General features: G+C 39.7%; 1 protein-coding gene across 3 annotated transcripts in view; it reads right to left on the bottom strand.

The window, feature by feature from the left end:
- Nucleotides 1-12,603: 12,603 nt before the first annotated feature.
- Nucleotides 12,604-18,747, bottom strand: part of ctnnd2a (catenin (cadherin-associated protein), delta 2a) — a 271,850-nt gene continuing 265,706 nt past the window's right edge. For all 3 annotated transcript variants that reach the window (XM_036520857.1, XM_036520856.1, XM_036520858.1), the window contains 3 exons: nucleotides 18,048-18,179; nucleotides 16,148-16,224; nucleotides 12,604-13,765 (listed from right to left, as the gene is read on the bottom strand). In XM_036520857.1, coding sequence (XP_036376750.1) covers nucleotides 13,502-13,765; nucleotides 16,148-16,224; nucleotides 18,048-18,179 — 473 coding nt within the window. In that variant the 3' untranslated portion in view covers nucleotides 12,604-13,501. The remainder of the gene's footprint in view (nucleotides 13,766-16,147; nucleotides 16,225-18,047; nucleotides 18,180-18,747) is intronic.

Here is an 18,747-nt window from a genome sequence, read left to right as displayed (position 1 = left end):
GTGCACACATTTATTTAGAGAAACAAATTGTGGACACTAACAAAGCTACCACCATCTTTTGACTCTGACATGGAAAAGTGAGAGACAATTAGGCTGAAGCTGCACTTGGATTATCAAACAGGATCTACCTGCATTCAGAGGCCCGTAATGATTTGTGTTAGGCAGAGTGCCTAACAATGTCACTCTGATGAAATTACTTGTGCGCACTGGAGTGAATCAAATCAACTACTTGACCATTGTTTTTTGCGAGTCAGCTCTTCCAACGTTGATGTGCTCCTTGTTTTCTGTTCAAGCATCTGGCTTACCACATTTGGTTTTGGCTGGTACAGAGACCTCGGCTCCATCTCTCCAGTCCTAAGAGCTCAAAATCTTCCTCCAAGCTGAAGTACACTCCTCCTGTTATTGTCGGCTTGCCTTTTATGTGGCGCAGGCGGTCACATTGTTGATTGGGTCCTCAAGTCAATAATCTCTAAGAGGCTTTTGCAAAGGGTGGTCTGGCAATAGGCTTTGAAATGATTGTGCCTGGACCTGTGTTTTACGGTGAGAGAGGGCTTTGTGATGCAGCTTGACATTCAGTCTCACTTGTAGAGCGCCACTTTATTCTTCCCCATTGCATGCTTCATCTTCAGCCATTCACCAAGAAAGGCAATAAAAAGTTTTCCTGGACTAGAGGTCTAGGATAACAACATGTAATTGAAATGACCCCCTTTCACTTTTTACATTCTGTGCATTTGACGTTAAATGCTTCCCAACTAGGCACTTTCATTTTCTTTAAACACTACACACTTGCACAAGTAAATACTTTGATGGTTATGTAAAGATTTTTAATCTGGAAAATTCTAAATTACATCAAATTAAGTTTGGAAAGCATTTCGGTGTCATGAATCAAATTAACATTCCACCCTCAATGTGTTTAAATATGTATGAGATCATGCAAGGTCAAGATATGGAACCTATTGGTAAGCAGTGGCTCTCTGTAGAGCTGGATTACCCATGTACAAAAGGAAAGGGCTGTGCACACCCGATTCCCACAGAAGCAGGACTGGTCACAGTTATTGTGAGTTATTATGACCATTGCCCCTTCAGATGAGAAGCACTGTGGTATACAGATAGAGTTTTATTTTGGAAGATAAGCAAGTCAGGTTAAATGAGCTCAGAATATGAAATGTCATGAATGATACATTCACCAGTGCTATTAGGAGGCGTCGGCAGGAGAGAAATATCCAGTGAGGCCTTGTGGTTGCCAAGCAGTTCTAAACTTGTTCTTGTCCCTGTATTAAGGCAATGATCAAGCCACAAGAGTGTGCCAAGAATATGGCCACAGCCATGGACTGGAAAATTACTGCAAAATTACAAAGTGAGTGTAAGTGCTTGGGCAAGTGTAGAGTCTAGCAAAGGGATCTAAAGTTGTTTAAAAATAAAACAATTAAACAACAACAAAATGATACAAATGCCTTGATAGATCAATTCTCACCACTACATCACACAGACCTGTGAAGACAGACATTTCAATATAACAGTGCCAAGGCATAATTTTCGGATGCCTTATTTGAAGAAAAAAGGTTCCTCTAAGGATGAATCAGAACGTTAATATACAGTACAGGTATGACAGATGAATGATTCTTGATGAGTTCACTAACAAAGAGGAGAAATTTATCCTTATAATACTAGCATGTTATCAGTGTGGCAAAATGAGAGGATAGCATATGTGTTTGGTGTTACAGAGGTCGTATTAATGGAATGAATTCTGAGATCTCAGATCGTTACCCAGTGATTTTGTATTTTTTATTGTCTGCCTTCTGTAATAACGTCTGCAGATCAGAATGTTATAATGATGATGAATGAGAATGAATTTACAGAGTATTGTTAAAAATACAAAACATATGCACTGGTCATATTTTGGAATAATTTTTAACAAAGGCACATATGGTGATACTGCTGATATTGCCTAAATTTGGCTCCCTGCAAGAGCAAGAGACAATGCATGGTACAAATTCATGGGAGCTTTTCAATCATTAGCAGTCAGTCCATGCCTTTCAAACAGAAATCCTATATTGGAAACAAAAGTTTGGCTCTTGTGTGGCAGGTGTGAAACAGTTTTAATTTGGTCTTGCGACCAGTCTTGTCACAGCAGATTTTACACTTGCTCTGATAGATGCAAAGACTGGAAGCCCCGAGGTGCAGTCTAAGTTTAAAGGCAGTGAGTGGAATCTGGAAAATTGCCACAAATGTCACTCATTCAGATATTCCGCACACAATTTATAAGCCATTTTGGTTTCTTTCCAAAGCATTTTTTTTTATTATTGTCTGAATGCTGATGCATCAAATGCATGTATTGAAGTTATAGTCCTTTCAGGGTAGTTTTAGCATAATGATTAATTTTTTTTCCATCAAAATATCCTAAAATGTCAACAGAAAAAAAAAATAAATAAGTGCACAAGAATGAATCCAGGACTGTCATGTCACTATGACCTCCAACTGACTTTAGTGTTTGTGTGGCTCTGTTGTTGCTGTAGTAACATTTTAAATGGAAGGATTTTGCACAGGATGTGGCCAGAATCCAAGTCCTCTGAGACCGAAGCATGATATAGCCTAACATGAGAAATCACAGGTGACATTTTTTTCTGTAATTATTGAAAAATACAGTATTAACATTTTTTTTTGTTTGGATCCAGGAAATGACACACAATAGCTTAATCCACAGTCCTTTTTAATCAATTCATTACTTTTGCCACACAAAAGCATATTACATTTATTGCTGTCCAAGCCATTTTCAGGAAATGCTCCCAACTCGACAGTCTATTCTCTATTTTAAATTGAAAATAGAAAAGGGTTATAAGAAAAAAATGCTGGAGTAATGTTTTTCCTATCTGAATGAAAGACAGTGTGAAGGCTTATTGGTCTGGTCTGTTAGGTGCTTTAGAAATGTGCTGCAGCCTGGTCCCAAATGCTTACTCAGTTCCAACAAACTTTGACAGGCCCTTCCCTCTCTCTTGTAGGTAACAATATAACCATATAAGAGAATGTCAAATCAAGTCACACACATTCAGTTAAATCTATCTAAACAGCACCATAAGGGGAAAAAATATCTAGTTTCTTCAAACTAGAAGCAGCAGACCGCTTCCTCTTTACTGAAGCTACAACTTGCAGGACGGATGCTGAAAAAACAGAAGCAGTGACACGGTGCTGTATACTGTCAAGGGGGCATCCATTTGTGCCGCTGGCTGCTACACAGAAGCAAAATTAGGATAAGGAATTCTAACCTGACAGCCTGCATTGCTCCACATTATTCCTGCATTTGATTTTAGAGGGTCACCAACTTGGGAAGATCATGACCTCTAACAGTAGTCTCTGCCCTGTCACAACAGAATAGCTGTGCAGCAGGTTTTACGGCTGTCTTTAGAACACCCACAGTGTCTGAAGTGAGGAGGTAAACTGAACGTGGTCACCATAATATTTAGTTGAATAATGTGGTTAAGTACATAGGGGGCCTTGAAAATCTGCTGACACAGCAGCCCCCCAAGAGTGGGGTTAAGTTGGATTAAGTTCGGATATAGAGTAAATGTCTAGGCAAAACATCTATGCAATATTCAATGGTAGCTTTTTTTTTTTTTTAACTAATTTCACTAAGTCATTTTAAGAGGCAGGAAAGAGATGTTACAGTATGTAATAAATGGTCCTCTGTCAGTGTCCAGACCAGTAACACACATGCTACAGGGCCCTTTAACATAATGAGCTGTTTCCTCAACCCAAGAGGCCAAACATCACTGTCAAAGGCTCATTATACTCCAAGAGCAAACACAGTCATCAGTGCAATATTCACATCTCTCTAAAGTGTCAACAGTCTCTGTAATGGGTTATGACAGGCTGAAAACCTCCCTATCAAACATGTCAGAGGTGAAACAGGCCATGCACGTGTAAATGGGAGGAACTGAGGGAGCTAGCTGTCCACCGTGACCAATGAAAAAGAATATGATTTGCACATCAGCAAGCCTATCTATCAAAGAATTAAGATATTAGACGAAAGACCCTGCAAATTTTATGTAATTAAGATGAAAGTAGATATTATGCAAATGACTTAATTTGACACTGAAGTAGCTGTTGCAAATTACACACAGTGCTTGCCTAATATGCTAATGACGTTCATACCTCATGCAATTCAAAAATCATCTTCATCAGTTAAAAAATACACTACCGAGACCATTTAAATTAATGTCATGTAGACCATGTTGTTGGTTATGTATAAACTGTGACTAGACTGAGCCTTGCATTGCTTCCTTTGTAAGGCATGAACAGTAACCAATCCTTACATTAAGATCTCAGTACAACTTGGTTCTTTGAGGATGACTCTTGTTAAGGTGAGCTGTAAATGTACCATGGGTTGGTAACTGAGGTCAGGATGGATGAAGGTAATAGCTTTCTTTTTTTTTTTTTGGGGGGGGGGGGGGGTACAATAAAAAAGTTATATTCTTCAAGCCTTCCTTCATGTGAAATATACTTGGTAGATGGTTATAAAATGAGATACTGTGATACTGTAGCTAGCTAGAAATGTATGAATTGTAGAATTGCAAGAATTGTGCAAGTAAAACTGAAATGAGCATTAGCTAGCTGACAGTAGTACAGCTTGCTGTTTACAACACAAAGGTCTGCATAGGATACAAAAAGTCATTTAAAACCTTGCAAGTAAAACAAAGTAGGTCCTTTATGTATGCTTCACAGGAAATCTGCAAATATTTTCCTCTTCTTGTGCCTAAGTAATATTTCTTAATACAGTTAGTTACAGGTAGCTAATGTTACCTCTCTCAACATACTTTCACAGCCTATAGCTCTAAAATATTGAAGAGCAAGAGTTATAATGGAACCCTCCCCAGCATATTTAATAAAATTTACCTTAAAATTTTATTATCTTTTTTGTTTGTTTTTGTGTTGCTTGCTCAAGTATTTTTGTATTTTTGGATTGAATTCAACTGGAAAAAAATATTTATATACATACATCATAGCTAGCAAGATAACTGGCTATATGTAGTATGCAGACCACCGTTTGCATAATGATGGGCAATACGCGTAGGCCTAGGTCAACTGTCGCCACTAGAGGGGAGACTTAAACCTTTTCAAAATATTGATTCACCAAAACATGCAACATCGATCCAAAAGCCCTGCCCAGTCTCAAGAGATCCAGCTGGAAATCAACACAGAAAAACTGTTGGAAATCTTCAGTGGTGATATTTCTCATTTGATTTCAGTGAAATAATCGGATATAATATTAATTTAAGCATAACTAATGCATGAGCATAAGTGCTAGCTGTAGTTTGTCAGTACAATCAAGAAGCATACAGTGGTTTCTTCAGCATGCAGGTCCCGCTGATAAGATGCCATAAAGTTTCCCCTCTAATGATATCAGACTTTTTCCTTTCTAGTGGCTTTGTGGTCATCAAGCAATATTTTACTGGCTGTGACATTGAAATTGAAACAAATTGCCACAGATCAAATGACAAAGCAAAGCCCTGTGGGTAATAATTTCAAGCTGATGCCCATTTCAGTCTACTCTGTATGCACATATTTAAGAGAGGGGATGTGGTCTGCAGGCAGCATTTGTAACAGTTTGCGATATAGAGGCAGTTTGCATAGAAAGCACAAGGATATCATAGAAGAGCCCACTAGGTTTGACAGACAGAGTGAAATGCTGTTTCTACCAAGTGACACCAACATTTTTTCATAAGGCATCACAGCAAAAAAAAAAAAAAAAAGTATATATTCCATGATGACTGGATATTGACAGATGAAGGTACCTTTCCAGTGTTACTCCATTCAGTGGAAAGTGCTGGAAGGAATTCCAATGATGTGTACTGAAGCATAGTCATGGTGCAGTGCAGGGGCACAAGGAGGAGGAAGAGGGAGAGAGAGAGGGAGACAGAGAAAGAGAGAGGTGGGGGGGAGTAGGGGGAGAAGGAGGGTGAGAGATAGAGAAAGGAACAGAAAGAAAGAGTAGGGGGACGATTGGAAGCAGGAATGAACTACCTTTGATGCTTGCGTTGATGACATGATCTGATGACATCGACGGATTTATTCATACTGGCTGCATCATGTGCGAGGCCTGGGTCACTGAAGAAGTGACTGTGTTATATTCCAGGTGAATAATATAGAGACCAACAACGAAAAAAACATAATTTAAAAAAGTGGACATGCTGCATTGTATTCTCCCTATGGCACAGTCCTGATCCAGTTAAACACTATGAACATGGAGGGAAGCAATATTCAGACTTCATTCATATAGCCACGGGCGACAGAAAGCATTACTCACCTAGTGAATCGTCAATGAATACATTGCCATTCCTCGCAAGATGTGGAACTAAATGTAGCTGCACAAATTACTTCGCTTTAGTCAAACCTGAATAGCTACAAGCCTAAGTATTGACTCAAATATGATGCTTATTTACAAGGCAGTGATCTGCCTTCAGTTTGTGCTGTGAAATCTCAAGGCTGTTAAAGGCACCTAGGGTGGTTCAATGAGAAAATGAAACCCAGGGAAAGTGTTGGGTTGGACGAATCAAATGTTTGGGGATCTGCTCATGGCCATTTACAGTACTTCTTGTTTTCTTGGTGCATCCAACTAAGTACTTTCCCTGTGTTCACATTTCAAACACTTTATGGCTTTTCCCAAAATCCTGAAATTTTTAAATCACACATGTATTGTAAACACCTGACATGTTCAAAGAAGGACGTTATGTTATTTTCACGGACAGCTTTCAAAGAACAGCTCTAGATTATTATGGATGTGTCATCACACTGGAACACATCATGCTATGTTCAGCTCAACCAGTTCACGCGGAGGCAATATGAAGATTATGAGCACTAGTCAGAGGATTTTCCATAGACTTATGATTCTGTGTATTTGAAAAGTTGCAAAATCTAAATGTTTCCATTACTTATGTGGACTTCAGTTAATAACCCTCAGGAGCCCTGTGCCTTCGAATTTCTCCAAAAAGAATTTAATTTTTTTTTTTTCTCTCATGAATAATTCTGTCTTCAGTGTATGGTGCTGAGGCATGGCTGTTAACCTTTGTTTAATCAGAAAATGATTCTATGTGAGACCTCTAGCAGTGAACTCTGCTCTGAGCTGGAGATTGCATACAGGAAACTGAACATTGTCTGAGAAACATTTGTCCTGAAGTAAAAGATAGCACAGTGGTACACTGAAAACCAGCTTTCATGCCACATGAGATAAGTGCCCTGTCCACTGAGGGGAAGTCTCTTACACTGAATAATGCAGACCTACACACATACCCTGGGTATTAGCATTATCTTTAGTTTGTACTCCATAATGTTGTAAATTACGGCCAATGTTTAATGGCATTTCAGCTCAGAAACGTAAAAGTTGCCTAAAAAGGCTAGTTTATCTCATAAAATGTACTCCCTGTGCAAACGTATGGTGGTAGTTTGTCATCCATAGTATTTGATGCAGAGACACTGTAGACTGTAGACACCGTTTTTCAAATGGAGCTGTCCTTCACAAGGTAGTGCTGTCAGTACTAGACATACTGCTAAGGTAAACTATTTCAGTTCTGAACAGGGATGCCTTTTATCTAATCTAGGCATGATGCAACATGCCTGTAACCCCCAACGTGGGGATTTTAGTGCGTTTGTGGAAATGAGTGCTACATTAGGTTGGTAAATCCAATCAGATCACATACAACTCTGTCAGTACTGCTGCTCTGATTACATGATAAAGCAACCCACTCAGATTTGATTTCTTTAGGGTTCCAGGAGATATTGGGTTGAAGAAAACCAAATTAGGGCAGGAAGATGCGCAAGCAAATCTGCTAAGAGAGAATTGTATGTCTCAGACTAACAATTTCCACAATAAGAGGTTTTCTGCAGGTGATAAGACGAGACCGCATGCTTGGTATCACCAGTAGTATGTAAAGTGTAAAATCCCTGTCCAGAGGTATACAAGGTTAAAATTCTGATAAAAGGTTTGAGATTAATTTAATGCATCTATCTCAGCTCATTCACAATTGGTATTCACAATGGTACAGGACTAAATGAAAGTAGAGTTAAAATATCAAGCCCTGCCCTTGTCTGACCACGCCCATCTAGTCCAGCGAATTCATATAGTTGTCAGTGAATATAAATAAATATATGTTGTGAAATAAATCTGAAAATATTGACTACTTTGTTTTGCCTCTGTCTTTGCCTGTGTAAAGGACAGCGACAAGGCTTCATGGAAACATGCGTATAAAAGTGTCTACACACTCATAGGTCTACTAGGGTGCAGTACTCTCCTTGTGTCACTTGATTTGATCATTCTAGCTGCACACACTGTAGCTTTTTACTTTCACCTACTTTTCACAGTATTGATTCCTAATTTCTCCCAGAAGAGCAAATAATGGCAGAGGCGTAGTGCAGAAAGAGGAGCAAAATAATGTACAAACTGGCAGGAAATGGGGGATACAGATGGCATAAGTTTCAAAGGCAGGATTTATTAGACGGCACACCTAATCCTGTCTCATAGAATCACTGGGAAGAAAAAAAAGCCTATTGGGTTATTCTGTGCTGTGACACACGATTCTAGCCAGTGCACTATTTCAAAATAGGAGGTGGCTGTGTCCTCAGGGAGCAGATTGTGTTTTATGAAAAGCCCTGTGTAAGAGAGAAATAAGTTACGCCTCCTCCCCCGGCCCTTTCGCGTGTTGTTGACTGCTGCAGACAACACTGTAAAGCCATACTGTACATCACAAATGCCTGGTGGAGACAAATGCTTTATGTTCCTTGCTGAGGCCATGGCTGAGCTGTAGATTATGGCTTGTATTAAGGTTTTGGTCCAGTAGCTGTCTCCTGGCCTCCCTGGTCACACCCCACAGCTTCCACCTCTACAAGTTCGTGAGGGAGCCACTTGATCCCCAAGTTTTACCTCACAAGAACAACATATGGGAACGGGTAGCTGCATCTACATGGTGAAATATGGAATATTCACATTCTGGAAGGTAAAGAACACACTGTTCCATATCCACAAGTTCATCATGTAGCCAAACTTATTGGGGTTGATGGGGCCCCAATAAGCCTGGCTTGGGTCACAGTTTTTGGTTAGGCTATGCTTATTCCTTGTTTAGACAACGAAGAATAAGAATAGCCAGTTAAAAGTGAGCACATCTTCTGAGTATGTTTTGCTCAAACTTGGTTGCGTATTACAGCTGTTATATCACCTACAGTACATCCTCACACTTGTTAGTATGCCATTTCTCTCCCTGTAACAAGCCGTACACTCTGGGGGAGGTTCAGGAAATTCCAACTCACCTTTGCAATTTTACAGTATTTTTTATCATATCGTTAACCCTTTTTCTGAGGTGTAAATTGCAACCCAAAGCTGAATTTAGATTAGCTACATATTATACACAATGCTGCTTGTTTTTCTGCCTGTGTTTTTGGAACTTCAGCCAGCAGGAGGCAAGCTTACAATTTGGAAAGACCCAATACCACACTGCAACCAGGTGCTGACACTTAACACTTGACGAGGGGTACGATGAAGAATAACTAAGATAAGTTTAGGATAACAATGAGTTGTAATGAATCACTGTCTTGCAGTTCCTCATTTTTCTGTGTACTCACTTTGTACTTTGTAATTTAAGATTTTACAGTATTAATGAAAGTTTTTTAAGTTGTCTTATATAATGCCCTGGAAAATGATTTCCTCAGATTCAAATAATCTGTGTTTGTATGCTCTCCATTGAGAGCTTTGTCATTAAATTCTTTCATACCTTGCCTAATGACTAAATCTCATTCTGACTTATGCTGTTGTCTGCTCAAAATGAAAATACCAGACCCACATTGATTCTCCATGATCTCTCTAGAAAACTCTGCACTCCAACAGCCTAGACTCTACAATCCATTTCACCACTAGCACTGTCAAAAGCCTTGGCGGTAACACGTGATAGCAAACTGCCCTTCTCCTCTCATTGTAGCGGTGAGTTGGGCGTGCAGATTCTTTTTGTACAACATCCAAAGCATTCGGCCCTACCTCACCATGCATTCTACACCATTCACGCCTGAACTGTAATTCCCTCTTCGTTTGTCTTTCTACCTGCCGTCAGACCTCTGCAACTGATCCAGAATGCAGCTGCCTGACTTGTCTAGAATCCCCCTAAACGTAGTCAAGTTACTCCCCTCCTCACCTCGCTTCACTGGCTGCCCGTTATCACTCGCATAAAGTAAAAAACCTTGGTGCTGGCATACAGGACAGTGAAGTTGGACAGCCCCCATATATCTACGTTCGGTCTTCAAGCCCTGGGTTCTGCCAAGATTGCCACGCTCTGCAACCATGGGCCATCTGACTGTCCCGTCCCGACGGGTCCTCTCAAACACGATCCCTGTCTGTACTGGTCCCTCAGTGATGGAATAAACCACTCCACTCCCACGGGAGTCAGGACAGCAGAATCACTGGCCATCTTCTCTTCTGCATTTTGGTTCCACATCAGTGCTCACCTCCTAACTCCTGCTACTTGTGTTACTTGCTGTTCATTTTATGTGTAGCATTGTGATGTGTTTTGGATTCTGTGATCTAGTGACTGATGTATGGTAGTATACTTGGCTTCCCTTGTCTAGTCAGGTTACACAAGTTAACTTGTGGCAGGGGTTCAATAATCTTATACTCACAGTCACTGGAGTGTTTTTAGACTGGTCTGACACTGTTGCTCATTCAGTTTGAATGGATACACTTCTGTTCTCTTGTGCTGGAATTCACTGTGAATAAGAGCATCTGCTAAATGAATGTAATGCAATGTAATGAATGCAATTATGGATAGCCTTTTTTCCTTTAAATATAAAATCTTTGTAAACACATTTTCTAATTAAAAGTAAGAACAAAGCACACGGTGGTCAGATAGCACCTGAGAATATTACTTGTTTCATATATAATGAAATTCTGTGAATATGAAAGAACCCATCACAACACTGTTGCTACACTCAGCACAACAGAGGAGACAACTCTTCCTCCTTTCTCTGGAGAAGCTTCTGTGGGACTTGGGTTGCAAAGAGTGATGAAAGGCTCTTTTACAGACAAAAACTATCAGTTAGTCATCCACTATGTGATTGTATTTTTCAGAACAAGCACAGTTTGAGTACGAAAGATGAGTTCCATAGTAATGAATTGAATAGAATCTACTTTAATTTTGGTTTCACTCATCTTCAGTTTGTTGGGTGTTTTAACGTTTGAAAAGATGATAGTGATGATGTGTCTCTTACGAAGACAAGAATATGAATTCCTTGGAAATATATACTCTCACATGTAACTGGTAAGGATTCAGAAAGAAAATTATGAATTTTAGGATTTAGGAACATAACAAACTCTGCTTGTATGATGCGACTGTGTAAATGTCACAACAGGTTAACACCAGTCCTGTTCACTCCACACACTGTCGAAATAAATGGCTGTGGAAGATGAAGCAATCAAACAAAAGAATCTGGTCAATAATTAAACCACCCGAAACAGTGTGTCTGAGATGGTCGGTTTATATCTTAGCAGCTGCAAAGTCTTGAGGCAATAAAAATATCCACAATTATTTAAAACACCTGGTCTGAAGCAACAACATCAAAGTAAAACGCTGTGTGCACACGTTGCAGTGCAGGTGATCGGATGTGGTGTGTGAACGTTCAGAGGATTGTGTTTGCTTTCAAATGTAAATATCAAGAGCAGGATATGCGGAACAGCTCTGAAGATTGCACAGAGTCATTTATTTTCCTGGCATCCGAACATCACCCAGATTTTAGACTGATAATCTATATAGCTTGGAAACAACATAACTCAGATCAGGAGGTCAATATCTTCAAGTGATTTTTTTTTCCTCTTTTCTTTTTTCGGGATCAGAACATTGATGTGAACAGAATCCTATATTACATGTCTTTTTTATAACGTTGTTGCTTTTAGTGACACACACACATCTGCACATAAAAATTATATATATTTATATCTATATATATATATTTATCATTCTCTATTAACATTGTAGTCTATGATGATTTACCTTGTTTTGCAATGTAAATTCAAACAGTAGAAGCCACCCGTCTTGGAAAAAAAAAAAAAACGCCTCTCTTCTCAAACATTGATCAACTTACAACACACGCTCAGCTAACATTGAGTGACAGATTTGTACATCTTTGGAGGGAATTAAGCTCTCAAAGATTTTGCCCTCCTGGTAATCTTCCAGTGTAGTCTAGGTATAGCTTAATTCCATTAAAACACATTTAGGAACAAAAAGCATTTACAAACTGGCATCAGGAGAACACATAACTAGTCATAGAATGTAAACTTCAACTAAAGTTCCAAATTATCTCCAGGTTTGAAGAGATACCAGAGATAATGAAGTTTGGCACAATGTTAGTCCTGTTTTAATATAAGCACAGGGAACTGAGATACTAGTGGAACAGACAGGTTTTATGCAAATATGGAGGACAAACAAAGTTGTATTTATTATCATTTAACACTGTATCATCATAAAGAAAACCTGGTATAAGTGAAAACCAAAAAAAGGAAAAAAAAATCTATTTCAAATATCTACATCTAAACTTTTTAGGCAGTGAAAAAGCACTTCATCGACAAGGAGTGTGGAATGATGTTCTGTTAACTGTCTTGAACTGCTTAGAACGTTTGCTTAGTTGCCACAAACAAATTCACATTATCAGAACGAACAATACTGCTAAATACTTCCTTCTTGCTGTTAAAACATACTTTGTTTGGAAAGGATATGTTGGTGAGTCATATGTCTTTCCAATGTTTTTTCTCTTTTTTTTGTAGGTATCCGTAAAACAATAGTAAGAGCCACTGAAGAAGGGACACAGTGGCATTCGTGTAATATACACAATGCACTTGTATCTCTGTAATGTACATCAAATACTTTACAACAAAGAATTAAAAAAGTACAAATTAAAAAAAAAGACAGAAAATAAAGTAAAAGGCAGGAGGCATCCGTCTTGTGCAGGGGATGCTACACAAAATGCAGGTTGAAGCCTTGGGTTCACAACGAAGAAAAAGTAATAAACGAAATGTGAAAAGCTGTTCCCCAAGCTCTTGTAAACAGCAATTTGTTTGTTTTTTTTTTTTCTTGTGCTTCACATACCCGTCTCCCTACTATTCCACATATTTGCAGCCCCTTTTCATCCTCGACATTCCAAATACCCTCACTGTTATTCCACCTTGACTCCAAAGGTCAAGGTTCTCACTTCCCACACAATAAGAACCCTCTGTCATCTTTCAAGCATTCTCTCTTTATGCTGTGCCCCAAGGCCTCTCTCCCTCTCTCTCTCTCTCTCTCTCTCTCTCTGTCTCCCTCTCTTTTCCTCTCTATATGCCCCTCCCAAACCCACTCACACATTTCAATAGAACCTCTCTATGGAACGAGCTTTGACAAACAAAACTTGCTGAAAAATGTCATGTGGTATGCATGCACATGCACGGTCATCCCCCCGCCCTCCCCCCTCCCAGCACTTTGCTGCTGTTGGACACCAGTCCCTAGACCCAGGAGTCAGGTGAGGCTGGGTAGTGACTCGTCTCGTAGTTGAGTTCACTATAGGGGCGGGCTGCTGAGTAGAAGTCCACGTAGTTGCCGGTCGACTTCAGTCCCAGGTGCATATTTAAATCTGTAGCGGGCGGGGGGCGGTGATGCACTTGATCCTCAAAGAAAGACTCTTCAAAGTTTCTAGTGGAGTTTTGAAAGGGAGGAAATGTCTCGTAGTCTTTTCGGGCGCTCTCTTGTGGAGCAGGCTGGGCTGGGATCTAGGAGAGAGTAACAACAGGACTCACCACTTCAGTTTTATGTGGGAGGAGACTGAGTGAGACAAGGCAGCATCCTAAACCCTCAAAAGTCCTGTGACACAAGGTCAGTGGCCTTGAAGCTGTCAATCAACTCAGCACTATAGCAATGGGTAAGACATATTTCTGTTGTGTTTTCATTTTATTGTCCTCTTTCAGCTTCACTGATTTGGTGATTGGCACTAAAGTGTCATATAATGACACATTTTTAACTATGGGCACCTGAGAGTGCAAACAAAGTTTACATTCATGCCTCTTTAAAGGCAGTCATTGATTTCAGCAAACATTGATACTGTTAATTAAAATGTAAATGAGCATGCTAATTGGTAAAAAAAAGGGTTGGAAAACATGCTGTCTGCTCACAAGAAACATATTCCATGCCAGATTGGTGCTGATCAGGAGACAACTGCCTGCCACCATTTCCAGTGGAAGCAGTCTTTGTCCACTGACTCATTACTATCATCCTGTCTAGTTGAAACCAATTCCGGCGGTGACACATGCTCGTTATTTTGAACAAAACAAGTGGCTGTGAAACGCAAGTTAAAATGCGTGAGCAACAGCAGCCAATGTTCCATAAGAGTAAAACAGCAAAAACTGCTCATTAGCATTCAGAAATATGAGACCGGAATTCATTAACATGAGCCTGAAATACATGAGTAAGAAGCGCAACCACTGTTAAACAGATAACTTTTGAGAGCCACTGGCTTGGGCCCATTAAGTTACTGACACAAAATAAACAGTCATTAATGTAAAAAATGTAAGAAAATTATTCTACTTTCTCTCCCAATGTTTAAATGTACCTTCTGGACTCTTTCGAGACATTTAACTAATTTTTTATTCTTAATAATACAATAAAACAAGAAATAAAATACTTGGGAGCCAGAGCCCAAAATGGCATGCTGACTAATGCATTGTTTTAGTGGTGGGACGTCCTACATTTCAGTGTTTACTTGCTTGCCAGATGGGCTTATGCAGGGTGACTAACGTTATTTACATTTTTACATTCTATGCCTTTACGCCACGTTCTCACAACCTGTTAAGTTTCCTAACGCCTGTGCTGCATTGGCGCACTGCGCTATAGACCCACTTCGAAATAATTAAAAAGAAACTGCATCCGAATTAGCTATGCAGCCTCTGGCTCTTCATTTGGAAGGTTTGTTTATTATCTGCACATGCATAGACATTTTAGTTTGATCCAAAGCGCAATGCATTGCTTTTGGTTTCTGTATTTACTGTACTATGACAAAGAAAATCTGAGCCTGCGACAAATTAATAGGACAAATAATGTTCTTTGCTTCTGTCATAAAAATAGTTGCTTTCCCTCTCTAACCCCTAAAGTAGTGCTTGTTAGCCTTCAGTGCTGCAGCTGGTGGTTTGATTGCAGAACAGGAAAACCCCCCCTGGATAAGATTAAAATGGAATTAAAAAAAAAAAAACAGATTGCATAATGTGTTTACAAGATTCACTCATATCATTTTTCCATTCTGTGTAATTACTATTGCTAAACCTAATATATCTAGGTTATTCTCCTATTGTTACATCCATCACATTAGGTTTTTATTAAAGCCACCCATCATCACTGGCTCATTATGTTATGTAATTCTTGCCAAGAGAGTAATGTAATTGAATGTCATTCTTTCACACTCTTGGCCATCTAGAGCACAAATCCAAACCCAGACAAATGAAAACACTGCTTCTGAGACTTTACAAAGGAGGACAGAAAGTAATTAGTTGCCGAGTTCTGTCTGATAACCTTTAAGAAGGCTGTCAGGAATCTTTGTGGACCGTAAACTGATTAAAACTGGGGTACAAAAGAACACATGAATGTTGAACTTTACAACTTTTTGAGAAACTGCGATAAGGGCGTGTTTTTAGTAGCCCCAAGAATATCCTTATTTGCTACCCGACATAAAATAAGATAACAGAAAGGTTAGTTCCAAAACAAATTTCATTACAAATGTGTTTAAACAGAGACAGTTTAGGTAACTGCAATACACGTGCCCTTTCTCAATATCTTCTTTAATCTTTTTCATAGTTCAGTGTTCATCTAAGTGCTATTTCATATTATGATACAACAGCACTTGCTTCCTTGTAAACGTCACTTTCAAAATACAGTACCACTGAATTAAAAAGACATAGTTGAGGCTGTTTAATCATGTATTTTTTGCAGACTACTAAATCATAATTAGCTAAATCATTAGCAAATTTTCACGTTTTGCAATGTTCGGTACTTTCCCCAGAACATCAAAGATCTCGAGATCAAAATGCAGCCTCTGTTATAAATGTACAAAGTAAATATTTCCGAGAATAGCAGGGGCACACGTGGGACTTGTTGGCGACCCTCACCTGGTTGTGTTTGATGTCTTCATTAGCTGTCACATATGAATTCCGGAACAACGTTGAGGTCCCACTTGAGATTTGCACTGAAGGATGAAAGGTAGATAACAGGCAGAGTGTGAGTGAGTCCTGGGTGTACACGCAGTATATGCTGCTAGGAGGAACACACAGAATGGGACTGAGACAGGGAGAGAGGGAGAGGAAGAAAGGGCAGCAGCCTTCATTTCAGAAATCATTTGCAGTTAATGGGTCGATCCAAGGTGAGGATGTGTCACTGAGGAACATGCTGCCAAGGTCATGTAATTTCGACCTCTCCAAGAGGTTGCTGCAGAGTAGCCAGGCAGCTGGTTGAGGAGGGAAAGCCTGTCACGGGCAGGGATCAAACCCGTTTACAGCTCCTGTTGGAATTCACCCAATCAAGAGAGCAGTGATGGAGATATCTACGGAGCTCCGTGGAGCACAGCCACATCGCAAAGATCGCTCCAACAGAATTATACATCATTACTCCATCAGTGCAGGCTTAGACAGGGGCTGTGATTGACTGAGGGCGTCCCACAGTGGGGAATATAATCCTCTTTCAGTTCACACTGTAGACTGCTGTTGCTGAGGGTTACAGATTTAAAGCAGTGTCACAACCCTGTGACAGGTGAAGATATGTGACTCCCCAGGCAGCGGCCATACTCCAGTCCTGTAGTGCTATAATGGAGGTGGGGGTGAGGGGGGGGGAGGTTAACAGCTGCACAGTAAAACAGGCTACATAGGTCATGGTCAGAGCGCAAAATTAAACATTTATCACTCCTTCTCATTTAAACCATAGATTTGACAATTACTCTTCATAAACAAAACGTTGTGAAAAATACTGTAAATCTTGTTTTTTTGGATTATTTTCTTCTAGAAGTTTCCCCTGACAGTCATTTGTCACAATCTGATTGGTTAAGCACTCTGTATATCAACTATGGGAGAACATGACAACAAACCATGGATATGCCTACTCAGAGACTGTTCATCATAATAGGCCTGGGCAAAGGAGGGTTCTCTGGCTGCTGTACACAATATGGCACATGACTAAAACAAATAAGTACTGAAATCACATTAAGAGAGAGCTGTTATTTTATGATACACGTGCTATACACTAACACTCTTCAAAATCTTTCTTTCTAGTATGTTTTATGTTCAGTGTAGATCCTCTCTGAAATTAACATAGAAAACAATTAAGCTAAAAAAGTAGCTAGCAGGTTGTGCCATGATATAGCCCTATAGGTTGCTAAAACATTTTGATGCAACAAATAGATAGAAGAGCTCATTTATTTTTAGAATAGACCATTTTTTATTAGTGGTGCTATGATTCCACCCTGAAGGTTACATACACTTGAAGCAAATTAAGCTCTCCAGAACACGAGTGAAACATCAGAAAAATGATTCAAAAAAGCAAATGAATGATCCCATTACTCTTGCATGCATCATGCATCACTCATAATGAGACAACGCCACGCATGCATTACATGTATTCAGAAAAAGGTACTGCCAGACAGGCAAGACTCTTCTGAGCACTACCTATTTTAAACTAGTAAATGTGCAAAAGGATCTCCTCTGCAGTTGTTTTGTAATGGCTTTAAGTCATTATCGTTAAGCATGTACTTGTCTCCAGACAACCCCCTGACCTTGAAGGGAAGATGAACCCCAAATGCCTTTGATGAACAAAACAAAGGATAATTATTGAAAACGTCTGCTGATCACACTTCATTAGGAACTGTCACTCCTTTGCATGTTGCTGAAATTAAGTAGCTATAAAACAGCACAAGTTTGGCTTTCCAATTAGCCAAGCAAATAACCTTGTACACCCCTCTGGCTGGAATGAGGCACAGTGCACATTTCTGCAGCAGAACCACTGCACTATGTGAAAACCCACCTGCCATGGCATCTTTCCTGGAAGTGTGCTCGCCTTTGTTTCCATGGTAACTGGCATTGGTTCCAGTCGACTCGTAGTCTGTCTTCCTTTCCTTGAGGCTGATCATCTCTCGGGGTGAGGCGGGGGCACTTGCTACAAACAAGGAAATCATCCACATAATTCTCAATAAACATTTGGCATTTGTGACAGCGTCGGTCACTCTGGCCTATATCGCCATCTCTTTCTCTTCTTCGCACACTTTCACTTTCATCTCCAAGGCGGGGTTTACGACACACCAAGGGAGGTGGATCACCAGTATTCGTCACAGCAGGCTTCAAACACCAGAGCTCCAAAATGATTCAATCAACAACTCAATTCTATTCAGAGGACATGAGTTCTCTTCTTTGCCTTTTTTTTAAATGATGGTTTTTCAGCACTGTCTGGTGGATGCCCACAGAGTCGGCCACAGGATCCTTTTAAAACAGCTGCCTGCAAAGAACATTTAGATAGTATCCATTTAATTAGGATATACTGCAATAACAAGCAGAGTGGAACATGAAGGTCATAGGTATGTTCACATGTGTTTACTGTTCTTAAACAAACAGCAATTAAATCTTCATTGTATTTTCAAGCCTGCAATTATAGCTGTCAGAATTCGCCTGTCGGGATGATGTTTGCATGACACTCTCTCTCTTTGCCATCCTTGAACAAATCAAAAGTG

Source organism: Megalops cyprinoides, chromosome 2 (assembly GCF_013368585.1).
Source record: "Megalops cyprinoides isolate fMegCyp1 chromosome 2, fMegCyp1.pri, whole genome shotgun sequence".
NCBI lineage: Eukaryota > Metazoa > Chordata > Actinopteri > Elopiformes > Megalopidae > Megalops > Megalops cyprinoides.
Note: the sequence above shows the minus strand (reverse complement) of the source record. Positions and strands in the feature narration are given on the sequence as shown.